We start from the raw sequence: 12,543 nt of genomic DNA, 5'->3' as shown, positions 1-12,543 counted from the left end.
AGTAATATATATAGAGACGTGAGTAATATATATAGAGACGTGAGTAATATATATAGAGACGTGAGTAATATATATAGAGACGTGAGTAATATATAGAAACATGAGTAATATATATAGACATGAGTAATATATAGAGATATCTTAATACTGTTGAGGCTTATGTTGGAGGATATGTTTGTTAGATCGAGCCCCTGTCAGGTCTGGTGGAGGGGGGCACGGTGGTGACCATCTCAGGGTCCAACCTGGGCCAGAAGGCTGAGGACATTCTCCACTCTGTCAGTGTGGCCGGGGTGTCTTGCTCTGTCATCCCCCACCTCTACGAGGTCTCCTCCAGGTAAGGACTGTGAATGAGAGAGTGTGTGTGAGATGACTATTTCTCGGACGCGTCGTCTTCAATCTGTGCGTTTGTGTGTTTTCTGTAGGATCGTGTGTAAGACTGAAGCCAGCGGGGGAGAGAAGATGGGCCAGGTGTCAGTAGAAGTGAGCGGGGGAGAGTTTGGCCTCTCCAGCCAGAGGTTCAGTTACCAGGACCCCTTTGTGATGGAGGTGTCCCCCCAGAGGGGTCCCATGGCGGGGGGATCATCCCTTACCATCACTGGGAGGAACCTGCTCACGGGACGCCCCTCTGACATCACTGTCACTGTGGGAGGAGTGCCCTGTGTCATGTGAGTGATTATGAAACACAAACTCATGTACACACACATACACACACACACACACACACACACACACACACACACACACACAGCCATTGATACATGATCCTATTTGCCGTATTGTACGACTTCTCGGTTCTCAACTACCCTCCCTCTCCTCTTCCTCCCCCCAGTTCGTCGGAGGTCCAGGAGGGCAGTGTGGTGTGTGTGACGGGCAGCAGCAACAGGACGGGCGATCACCGCGTGACGCTTCACTATGGCAACAGCCAGCGCCACCTTCACGAGTCGGCCTACCGCTTCACCCCCAACCCCAACATCACCCAGGCCGCGCCCGCCAAGAGCTTCCTCAGGTGTGTGTGTGACCTCTTACAGATCTATAGATGTGTTACTTGAAGTGAACTGAAGTTGGTTTACGTGAACTTCGCTTAAGGGAACGTCTTGATAAAAATGATCTAAAGTTGAATGGACTTGACCCCACTGGACTGAAACACTCGAGTGGACACTCAATATGGCCGCAAGTCTGACCATCACAGAACATTAACTTGAATGGGAATTACCATTCTAGTAGTTATATTTCTACGTTCATGACAAAACATTGTCCTCCTTATCTCTGTGTGTAGCAGTGTCTGTCTGGTCCATCTAAAGTTCAGAGTCCCTGGCCCCACTCATACATACAAAACATTATGAACACCTGCTCTTTCCTTGACATAGACAGACCAGGTGAACCCAGGTGAAAGCTATGATCCCTTATTGATGTCACTTGTTAAATCCACTTCAATCAGTGTAGATGAAGGGAGGACACAGGTTAAAGAAGGATTTCTAAGCCTAAATTCAGTGTCCCTGGCCCCACTCATACAGGTGTTGTGACACATCTCCTCCCTCTCTGTTTGTGTAGAGGTGGGTGTCTGCTCTTTGTGTTGGGCCACAACCTTTTCGTTCTAGTAATTGTATTTCTATGGGTTTGTGACATTTCCTCCCCTCTCTGTGTATAGCGGTGGCCGTCTGATCTTCGTGTCGGGTCACAACCTGGATGTGGTACAGCAACCTAACATGTTGGTCACTGTGTTCCCCTGGGAGTCCATCCCCCAGAGGAGAAGGAGGAGGAGGAGTGGAGGAGAAAGGGAGCATGAGACGGAGGACAAGGTGCTGTGGAGGCATCGCAGGATCGTACCGGAGCCCAACTGCCCTGGGGACCCAGTCTGCTCAATCATACAGGTGTGTGGTGAGGGAAGGAGAGTGGGTGGTGAGGGAAGGAGAGTGGGTGGTGAGGGAAGGAGAGTGGGTGGTGAGGGAAGGAGAGTGGGTGGTGAGTGTGTTTCAGGACTGTATAGATGAAATGTATCTTTCTCCTGTATTTTGTAGAATCTATTCTAAGGAGTAATATTGTAACTTTTTTAAATTATTTTTTATTATTTCACCTTTATTTAACCAGGTAGACCAGTTGAGAACAAGTTCTCATTTACAACTGCGACATGGCCAAGATAAAGCAAAGCAGTGCGACATAAAACAACAACACAGAGTTACATAGGATAAACAAAAGTACAGTCAATAACAGAAAAATCTATATACAGTGTGTGCAAATGGAGTAAGGAGGTAAGGCAATAAATAGGCCATAGTAGCGAAGTAATTACAATTTAGCAAATTAACACTGGAGTGATAGATGTGCAGATGATGATGTGCAAGTAGAAATACTTGTGTGCAAAAGAGCAAAAAAAGTAAATAAAAACCATAATGGGGATGAGGTAGGTAGTTGGATGGGCCATTTACAGATGGGCTATATACAGTTGCAGCGATCGGTAAGCTGCTAAAGTTAGTGAGGGAAATATAAGTCTCCAACTTCAGCAATTTATGCAATTCGTTCCAGTMATTGGCAGCAGAGAACTGGAAAGAAAGGCGGCCAAAGAGGTGTTGGCTTTGGGGATGACCAGTGAAATATACCTGCTGGAGCGCGTGCTACGGGTGGGTGTTGTTATGGTGACCAGTGAGCTGAGAAGGCGGAGCTTTACATAGCAAAGTTTTATAGACGACCTGGAGCCAGTGGGTCTGGTGACGAATATGTAGCGAGGGCCAGCTGACGAGAGCATACAGGTCGCAGTGGTGGGTGGTATATGGGGCTTCGGCGACAATACGGATGGCACTGTGATAGACTGAATCCAGTTTGCTGAGTAGAGAGTTGGAGGCTATTTTGTAAATGACATCGCCGAAGTCGAGGATCGGTAGGATAGTCAGTTTTACGAGGGTAAGTTTGGCAGCGTCAGTGAAGGAGGCGAAATAGGAAGCTGATTCTAGATTTGACTTTGGATTGGAGATGCTTAATATGAGTCTGGAAGGAAAGTTTACAGTCTAATCAGACACCTAGGTATTTGTAGTTGTCCACATATTCTAAGTCAGAACCGTCCAGAGTAATGAAGCTAGTCGGGTGGGCGGGCAGGTGCGGGCAGCGATCGGTTGAAGAGCATGCATTTAGTTTTACTTGCATTTAAGAGCAGTTGGAGGCCACGGAAGGAGTGTTGTATGGCATTGAAGCTTGTTTGGAGGTTTGTTAACACAGTGTCCAAAGAAGGGCCAGATGTATACAGAATGGTGTCGTCTGCGTTGAGGTGGATCAAAGAATCACCAGCAGCAAGAGCAACATCATTGATGTATACAGAGAAAAGAGTCGGCCCGAGAATTTAACCCTGTGGTACCCCCATAGAGACTGCCAGAGGTCTGGACAACAGGCCCTCCGATTTGACAAACTGAACTCTATCAGAGAAGTAGTTCGTGAACCAGGCGAGGCAGTCATTAGAGAAATCAAGGCTTTTGAGTCTGCTGATAAGAATACGGTGATTGACAGAGTCGAAAGCCTTGGCCAGGTCGATGAAGACGGCTGCACAGTACTGTCTTTTATCAATGGCGGTTATGATATTGTTTAGTACCTTGAGAGTGGCTGAGGTACACCCGTGACCAGCTCGGAAACCGTATTGCACAGTGGAGAAGGTACGGTGGGATTCGAAATGGTCAGTGATCTGTTTGTTAACTTGGCTTTCGAAGACTTTGGAAAGGCAGGGAAGGATATAGGTCTGTAACAGTTTGGGTCTAGAGTGTCACCCCCTTTGAAGAGGGGGATGACCGCGGCAGCTTTCCAATCTTTAGGAATCTCGGAAGATACTGCCCTGCTGCCCTCCATCTTGGGTTATTTAAAAGTGCTTTGTGACAACTGCTGATGTAAAAAGTGCTTTATAAATGCATTTGATTAATGGATTGTTTCACTCCTCCCCCTCTTCTCTATCTCCCTCCACCAGTACATTGAGCGTTGCGAGGTCAACTCGTCCAGTCTGATCCTGTGCCGGAGCCCGGCAGTGGAGCCCTCTGTGTGGGGCTCGCAGGTGGACGTGGCCTTCCTCCTGGACAACCTGCGCTTCCCGTTTGGTACCGTCAGCCCCCAGGGGGCCTTCAGCTACGAGCCTAACCCCGTGCTGCACCCGCTCAACCAGCAGGAGCCCCTCAAGCCCTACCGCTACAACCCAGGAAGCTTTATTCAGCTGGAGGTTAGCGTTAGCCGCTAGCTGCTACTCTCTCAACATGTTAAATAAGCTGCTGGAGGTTAGCATTGTCCGCTAGCTGTTACTCTCTCAACTTGGTAAATAAGCTGCTGGAGGCTAGCCAGCTTCAGGCTAACAGCATGTACAGTTGACAGCTGGAGGTTAGCATTACCCACTAGGTACTACTATAAAGCCAAGGCAAGGGGATAGAATGGAAATTATGTCTTATTTCATTGCAAGTCTTTCCACTCAACTGGAAGACCTTGTAGCTGAAAGTTGCAGTCGCAAATAAAACGCTTTCATTCTATCCCCCTGTCTGTGTAGTGGAAGGCTAGACTCCCATGAAAGATAGACCTGCACATTGGGGAAATAGAGGAATGTTCCAAAGAAAAGGAATACAGAAGTTTTGATTCCAGCATGATGCTCAATGTGGTAATATCTTCTCTCTCTTTCGTCCTCTCTTCATCTCATACTCCCCGTCTTTCTATGTCTCTCTCCCCCCTCCCTAGGGTGAGAACTTGGACCTGGCCATCTCTAAAGAGGAGGTGGTGGTGTTGGTGGGGGAGGGGGTGTGTGCTGTGAAGACCCTGACCAGGAACCACCTGTACTGCGAGCCCCCACCCCAGCAGCCCTTCCCGGGACCCCCCAACAGTGGAAGGAAACGCGAGGGTGCCGACACGCTTCCCGAGTTCACCGTGAGTCCACCTCTGCAGTTCTGTTCCTGTACGCACTGTCCTGAGGACAAACAWACACATTACAGTACACAAGATAGATAAGAGCATTCATTCCAACACAATAGGGCTGTGTCTAAAAACATTATTAGTTGTCAAATCCTTGCTTCCTCTGTCCTTGTTTCCTCCGTTTGTCACTTCTCTCTCAAGGCGCATTGGAGGAGAGGATCCAAGGTCCCTCACTCGGACCTTGTCCTCCAATGCGCTTTGAGAGAGAGAGAGACATTGAGGAAAGACAAATGGGAGGACTGAGTCGACAGTAAGGTTTTCTGATAAAAACACGGTTGACACATCTCAGTAGTCTCATTTGGCTCCCTCACCCCATTTGAGGCTAATTAACCCTAACCCCAGCTTGTACAGTCTAGCGCCATAGCAGATTTGTCTGTGTGTGTTCCAGGTCCACATGGGCAACCTGAACTTCTCCCTGGGTACGGTGCAGTACGACATCCTCAGCCTGTCCACCTTCCCCCTGGAGGCCCAGGTAGGGGTGGGCATGGGGGCCTCCATCCTAGCCCTCATCGTCCTCATCATAGTGCTCATCTACAGGTATGTGTGTGTGCACAGGTATTTGTTTACGTGAACCTTCTGTATCTTGGGATGTGAGTACAGTTCTAATGTGGTGTGTGTGCGCGCGTGTTAACAGGAGGAAGAGTAAACAGGCTCTGAGGGACTACAAGAAGGTTCAGATCCAACTGGAGAACCTGGAGACCAGTGTGAGAGACCGCTGCAAGAAGGAGTTCACAGGTCAGACCCCAACACTAACTAATCCATAAAAATAGAATTAATAGAACCTACATCCCCTTTCAAGTCAATGGCCATATTGAGGGTTCCAATAACTAGGAGGTACAAGCAGATGCATTATATTTCAATGCACCAACCTTCTCCCCCACAGGCAGAGTTAGAGGGATATAGAGAGAGACCGTGGTATATTGTGAGAGAAGTGACAAGAAAGAGTTGGGGATACTGCTGCGAGAAAGAGTTCCCAGTTCAGTCACACACCACAGCAGACAGTCTAAATAGAACAGTGGTTTGGCACTTCTGGTCCTGGAGGGTGGCAGTGTACAGGATTTTGTTCCAGCCCAGCACTAACACACCTGAATTGCTCCGAAAGAGACAGAGAAATGTGATATGAGGGAGGAAGAGACATTGGAAGAGAGACATTTCAATATATTACTAACCGCCCAAATGGAGAGACATGGGAAGAGAGACATTTCAATATATTACTTATCCCCCAATAGGAGAGACATGGGAAGAGAGACATTTCAATATATTACTAACCCCCCAATAGGAGAGACATGGGAAGAGAGACATTTCAATATATTACTAACCCCCCAATAGGAGAGACATGGGAAGAGAGACATTTCAATATATTACTAACCCCCCCAATAGGGAAGTAGCAGGCTCTTTCTATATTTCTCACCTATCCAGTCCTTTCAGTTTGTGAACCCTGATAGAACTCTGATAGAAAAACGAGAACCCCCTGTGTGTTTATTTATCCTTGACGCGGATGGATCCATTTTGTTTTTGAACTTTTTTTTATATAATGATCTGATCATATAATCCCTGTGCGTATGAAATATCTTCGAATTCCACTCAGTGGGCTTCTGACAATAACAAGTTTAATTTTGGCCCCACTCCTCGCCCAATGTCAACATTCATTGCTTTTGAAGCAATAACACAATTCTCAGCATCTAGTTTCAACGTCAGCATTCCATCGTTCAGTCGGACTAAAATAAACTTTATTGTCCAGACCAAAGTGTGGAAACTTGGCTCTGCAATAATATTGACAACATTAAAAACCATGAGTCGAGCTCCCTGAGGGATGTTTCTCATGGTTCTGGGGAGTGTACCCCTTTTTGTCCAATGAGGTAACTTCTGGACAATATATSTGTTCATTTAGCTGACCCTTTTAGCTTAAAATCCAAAAGTTCTGTATAGCCTTTTTAAGGGGCCTCTTTTCTCCACTGACTTTCACTGGAGTGGCGGGACTGTGAGTGGACACACACAGACACTCTCTAACACACAAAAAAAGAAAAGAAATACAGGAAGAGTCCACTGCTAGTTGAAATCTGTGGACAATGCTTACATACAGGTCTTCAATGAGCTTCGATACGGCTGCACAAGGCCAACTACGGCTGTTGCACAGAAAGCACATCGATTGGCTGATTCATTGTAAGCTTTGCATCGTGTTGGAGACTGGTGTATTGGAGATTTTAACGTAACATTGAAGTTACATATCTGTAATGCTTAATGAGAAGTTTTTTGGCTATTGGACCAGGTCTTTCTTGGAAAATAGATATTATCTCAATGAGAAAAAACCTGTATAAATAAAGGAAAAATAAAACCCCAACATTTTTTGTTTTATTGTTTTTAGTTGTGTTTGTATATCGTTTTATTTAAAATGTGTGTGACTGTCCTTGTGTATCAGTGATTTGTTACTTGTCATGTTTAGTTTATTGTGGACCACAGGAAGTAGCTGCTCTTGTAACTATTCCTGTTTATTTATTCTTCCTCTTATCTTTCTATTATTTTTCTATTTTTCTCTGCCTTGTTGGGAACACCTGTTGTTTACTACGCATGCGACAAATACATTTTTATTTGATTTGCTGCTTCTGCAAAAGCTAACCGGGATCCAAATAAACAAAACAAATAAAAGTCAGCCCTTTTTTGATTGGCACATGTTCCGAGCAAGGTCACACCCCCTTGTATGGGACACTTTTAAATGTACTTTTAGAGGCCATACAATACTCATCATTAAAACAAAAGCGGCCTCCCGGGTGGCGCAGTGGTCTAGAGCACTGCATCGCAGTGCTAGCTGCGCCACCAGAGTCTCTGGGTTCGCGCCCAGGCTCTGTCGCAGCCGGCCGCGACCGGGAGGTCCGTGGGGCGACGCACAACTGCGGATAGCGTCGTCCGGTTAGGGAGGGTTTGGCCGGTAGGGATATCTTGTCTCATCGCGCTCCAGCGACTCCTGTGGCGGGCCGGGGGCAGTGCGCGCTAACCAAGGGGGGCGGGTGCACGGTGTTTCTCCGACCCATTGGTGCGGCTGGCTTCCGGGTTGGAGGCGCGCTGTGTTAAGAAGTAGTGCGGCTTGGTTGGGTTGTACTTCGGAGGACGCATGGCTTTCGACCTTCGTCTCTCCCGAGCCCGTACGGGAGTTGTAGCGATGAGACAAGATAGTAATTACTAGCGATTGGATACCACGAAAATTGAGGAGAAAAGGGGATAAAATGTATAAAATAAATAAATTTAAAAACAAAAAACAAAAGCGGTTTAGGTTAAAAGAGATCAGACTAATAAAGGAAATAGAGGAAGTAACAGCGCAGGTAGATGGTAAGGAAACTACTATAGAGGCACAAAATAGGTTAGAGGAAAAACAAAAAGAATTGGAGATAMTTATTCAAGAACCATTAAGTATAATGTATTACAAAAATAAAGCGAATTGGATGGAAAATGGTGAATCTTCAACGTAGAAATGCTACCAAAAGTTATTTACAGAAACTCGTTACAAATGATGGAGTCATCCATGATTCACCAAATTATATTTTGAGAGAGGAAGCAAAATATTTTAAGCTCCTCCATTTACACTGATTGATGTTAACTGGAGGATTTCTTTCCTAATAATAATAATAATAATGTCAAATGTAACATTTACAGAAAGACCTGTGTGAAGGCCAACTTACAGAAGAGGAACTTTTTTTGGCAATTAAATATTTTCAGTCTGGAACAACACCAGGGCTTGATGGTATACCAGTAGAGAGATTTCAGACCTTTTTTTGATGTACTCAGTCTTATGACAATGGTAGACTTTCAGGTACTCAACAAGAAGGTCTGATTTCATTATTACTAAAACAGGATCCAGGTGGTAAGTATAAAGATCCAGTCCATTTAATAAAAAAACTGGAGGCCTTTCACACTTCAATGTTGTGATGTGAAAATCCTGGCGGAATGCATAGCACATAGAATAAACAAGGTTTTACCAGATATTGTTCATCCTGATCAGACAGGTTTTTTACATGGACGATATATATTGGCGATAATATACGAGAATTACTTGAAACAATTGAAATCTATGAAACATCAAAGATACCAGGCCTGGTCTTCATATCAGATTTTGAAAAGGCGTTTGATAAAGTACGACTAGAATTTATATATAAATGCCTGGATTACTTTAGTTTCGGTAAATCTCTTATACAATGGTTTAAGTTATGTACAGCAACCCCAGATGTAAAATAGTAAATAATTGTTACTTCTCATTGAGCTTTTAAGTGGAGTAAAACGAGGCTGTCCGTTGTCTCCATATCTATTTATTATGGCCATTGAAATGCTAGCTATTAAAATTAGATCCAACAAGAACATCAAGGGGTTAGAAATCCAGGGGATAAAAACAAAAGTGTCAATGTATGTGGATGACTCCAGTTTTTTATTAAGTCCGCAATCTGGATCCCTGCACAGTCTCATTGAAGATCTTGATAACTTTTCTAGCCTCTCTGGACTAAAACCTAATTATGACAAGTGTACCATATTACGTATTGGATCGTTAAAAAAATAGTGTTTACACTACCTTGTAGTTTACCAATTAAAATAGGCGGATGGTGAAGTTAGACAAACTTGGTATTCACATCTCAAAAAATATAAATGAACTTATCACAATCAATTTCAATAGAATGTTTGCAAAAATAGATAAGATTCTATTCTAAATAGATAAATACTTGTCTATTTATGGAAAAATCACATTGATTAACTCTTTGGTCCTATCACAGTTTACTTACTAATGGCACTGCCTACTCCAGACAACTTGTTTAAAATCATATGAGCAAAAAAATATTTCATTTTATTTGGAATGCTAAGSCAGACAAAATGAAAAGTGCCTATTTATATAATGATTATGAGTTTGGGGGACTAAAATGATTAAATATTAAAGCTTTAAACCTCTCACTAAACGCTTCACTCATACATAAGTTATACTTAAACCCCAGATAGTTCTCCGGTAGATTATTAAGAAAGGCTCATCCTTTGTTTAAAAATTGCCTTTTTGCTTTTATACAGATTACACCTTCTCATTTCGGACTAATTTAAAATTACATTTAGTTTAAAGTATTGCCCTTTCTTAAACAAGCCATACAACGCTGGTTACAATTTCAGTTTTATCCTCCAGAAAAGATAGAACAAATATTACAACAAATGTTATGGTTAAACTCAAATATACTGATTTGATAAAAATACATTCTTTATAGAAAGAAATCTTCAAATAGACTATATGTATTAATTATATTATGAATATAAAGGGAGGAGTTATGTCACAAATGCAGCTATGGAAAATATATGAGAATGTCTGCTCAATCCAAAYTTACAACCAACTGATTTTCAGCATTACCACAAAAATGGAGGAGGCAAGTGGAAAAGGAAGAAGGTAGGGAACTTGTTTGCCTGCCATATATTAAATATATAAATTGGCTGAAAGGAACTGGCATAAATAGAAAAATATAMCAGTTTCATTTGAGGACAAAATATTGACAGCTGCGGCATACAGGTTGCAAAATAAATGGGAAGAGATTTTCGATGTATCGATTCCATGGCACATGGTTTATGAACTGGTACAAAAAACAACACTTGATTCAACACTTAGTGCTTCAATTTAAATTATTATACACAATTCTTGCCACCAACAGAATATATATATATATATTTTGGTCGATTTGGAAAGCCATAGTCAGTCAATAAATAATATAATAATAGTCGTAGGAAAGGTTTTCATCTTCAGCTCACAATCTGTGGATTCTATACTATTAGAAAGGTTCAACATGTATGTAAAACATCACAGCATAATTGAAAAATACATGGCACATGGAAACCAAATGAGGGTGGTCTATGGTGATAGGTGGGATGGGCTTAGAGTGGCTGAGGGTTGGGATTTTATTTATTATTTATTTATTTAACTAGGCAAGTCAGTTAAGAACAATGTTATTTTCAATGCCGGCCTAGGAACAGTGGGTTAACTGCCTTGTTCAGGGGCAGAACGACAGCATTAATGAGCTTATGTTTGGTAATGTATCATTATGTGATTATATATAAAAGTACCATAAATGTAAAATGTATATGTAAAATGTAGCACAAAAGCTGTAAAAAACCAACAAGATATGTGTCCTCCGAATAGGGGGGGTGGGTTAATATATATATTTTTTTWAAGTTGCACCCCCTTAACCTTTGAACTCCTGACCCTGCTCCTCTAGACCTGATGACGGAGATGATGGACATGTCCAGTGACCTGGTGGGCTCGGGCATCCCCTTCCTGGACTACCGGCGCTATGCCGAGCGGATCTTCTTCCCGGGCCACCGCGAGTCGCCCCTGCGGAGGGATCTGGACGTGCAGGAGAGTCGGCGGGCCACAGTGGAGCAGGGCCTGGTGCAGCTTTCTAACCTGCTCAACAGCAAACTCTTCCTCACCAAGGTAGGGGGACAGTGATGATGATTGGTGAAAGAACTGGACCGATTCTTACTATGTTATTGGACTCTTGATAGTCTAAAACAAATTTGTTTTAGACAAGTGTTTTTGAAGGAAAGCAGGCAAGGTATGAATGCAGTGAAGAATATTGGTAGCTGACCTCACCTGGCAATACTAAACGTGTATGTTTTATTTATTTAACCATTATTTAACTAGGCAAGTCAGTTTACAATGACAGCCTACCCCAAACACAGACGACCCTGGGCCAATTGTGTGCCGCCCTATGGGACTCCCAATCACGGCCGGATGTGATCCAGCCTGGAATTGAACCAGGGACTGTAGTGACGCCTCTTGCACTGAGATGCAGGCCTTAGACCGCTGCGCTGCTCAGGAGGGTTCGAATCATAGAAATAGAATCCATAGAAAAGGCTTCCCAAGTCAATGATGGCAAAATGGGTGGACTGGTGTACCCATAGGAGCAAAGCAGGAAGTAAAAGCAGGAAACGTACCCATCAATCTGTGCTGTGATTTGTTGAGTCAACTCAACTGACATTACAAAAAATACATTGCATTGCATGAGCCACATTAGTTAGCATCATATCGTACCATGGCAATCCAGCATCAGATCTCATCACTATACCAGTCAGCCATTGCGAATGCACCCATGAGTTTACCAGTCAAATTACCAGGATTAGAGGTTCCAAGCCCATTCTATGGATTATATTTCTATGGTTTTGAAACTGTGTAGCGGTAGCCTATAACAGACATAGGTATCATTTTATAAGGGGGATTCCTAAATACGTTTTTTGTTTGTTACTGAAATTACATCCTCTTCACTACACCAGCCTCCCCTGGTTGAAATATAATGGGAGAGATATTTAGCCGTTACATTTTTTTTCTCTCACGCTGTCGTTTCTCTTACACCTCGCTACCAGTTCATCCATACCCTAGAGAGCCAGCGGACGTTCTCGCCAAGGGACCGGGCCTACGTGGCCTCTCTCCTGACTGTGGCGCTGCATGGTAAACTGGAGTACTTCACAGACATCCTCAAGACCCTGCTCAATGACCTGGTGGAGCAGTACGTGGTCAAGAACCCTAAACTCATGCTGCGGAGGTAAGATAGGAAGAGATTGTGGGGGGCGGGGGGTGTAGGTCAAGGTGTGTGTAGGTCAGGGTGTGTGTGGGGG

The 12,543-nt window shown here is 43.7% G+C and overlaps 1 protein-coding gene across 1 annotated transcript in view; it reads left to right on the top strand.

Moving 5' to 3' along the window:
• Positions 1-12,543, top strand: part of LOC111970756 (plexin-B1-like) — a 149,773-nt gene that overhangs the window by 123,510 nt on the left and 13,720 nt on the right. The window contains exons 17-26 of the mRNA XM_070445843.1: positions 183-334; positions 423-665; positions 830-1,006; positions 1,649-1,871; positions 3,941-4,186; positions 4,690-4,875; positions 5,309-5,457; positions 5,555-5,655; positions 11,145-11,362; positions 12,292-12,470. Of these exons, the coding sequence (XP_070301944.1) occupies positions 183-334; positions 423-665; positions 830-1,006; positions 1,649-1,871; positions 3,941-4,186; positions 4,690-4,875; positions 5,309-5,457; positions 5,555-5,655; positions 11,145-11,362; positions 12,292-12,470 (1,874 nt within the window). The remainder of the gene's footprint in view (positions 1-182; positions 335-422; positions 666-829; positions 1,007-1,648; positions 1,872-3,940; positions 4,187-4,689; positions 4,876-5,308; positions 5,458-5,554; positions 5,656-11,144; positions 11,363-12,291; positions 12,471-12,543) is intronic.

This window comes from Salvelinus sp. IW2-2015, linkage group LG11 (assembly GCF_002910315.2).
Source record: "Salvelinus sp. IW2-2015 linkage group LG11, ASM291031v2, whole genome shotgun sequence".
Lineage (NCBI taxonomy): Eukaryota > Metazoa > Chordata > Actinopteri > Salmoniformes > Salmonidae > Salvelinus > Salvelinus sp. IW2-2015.
Note: the sequence above shows the minus strand (reverse complement) of the source record. Positions and strands in the feature narration are given on the sequence as shown.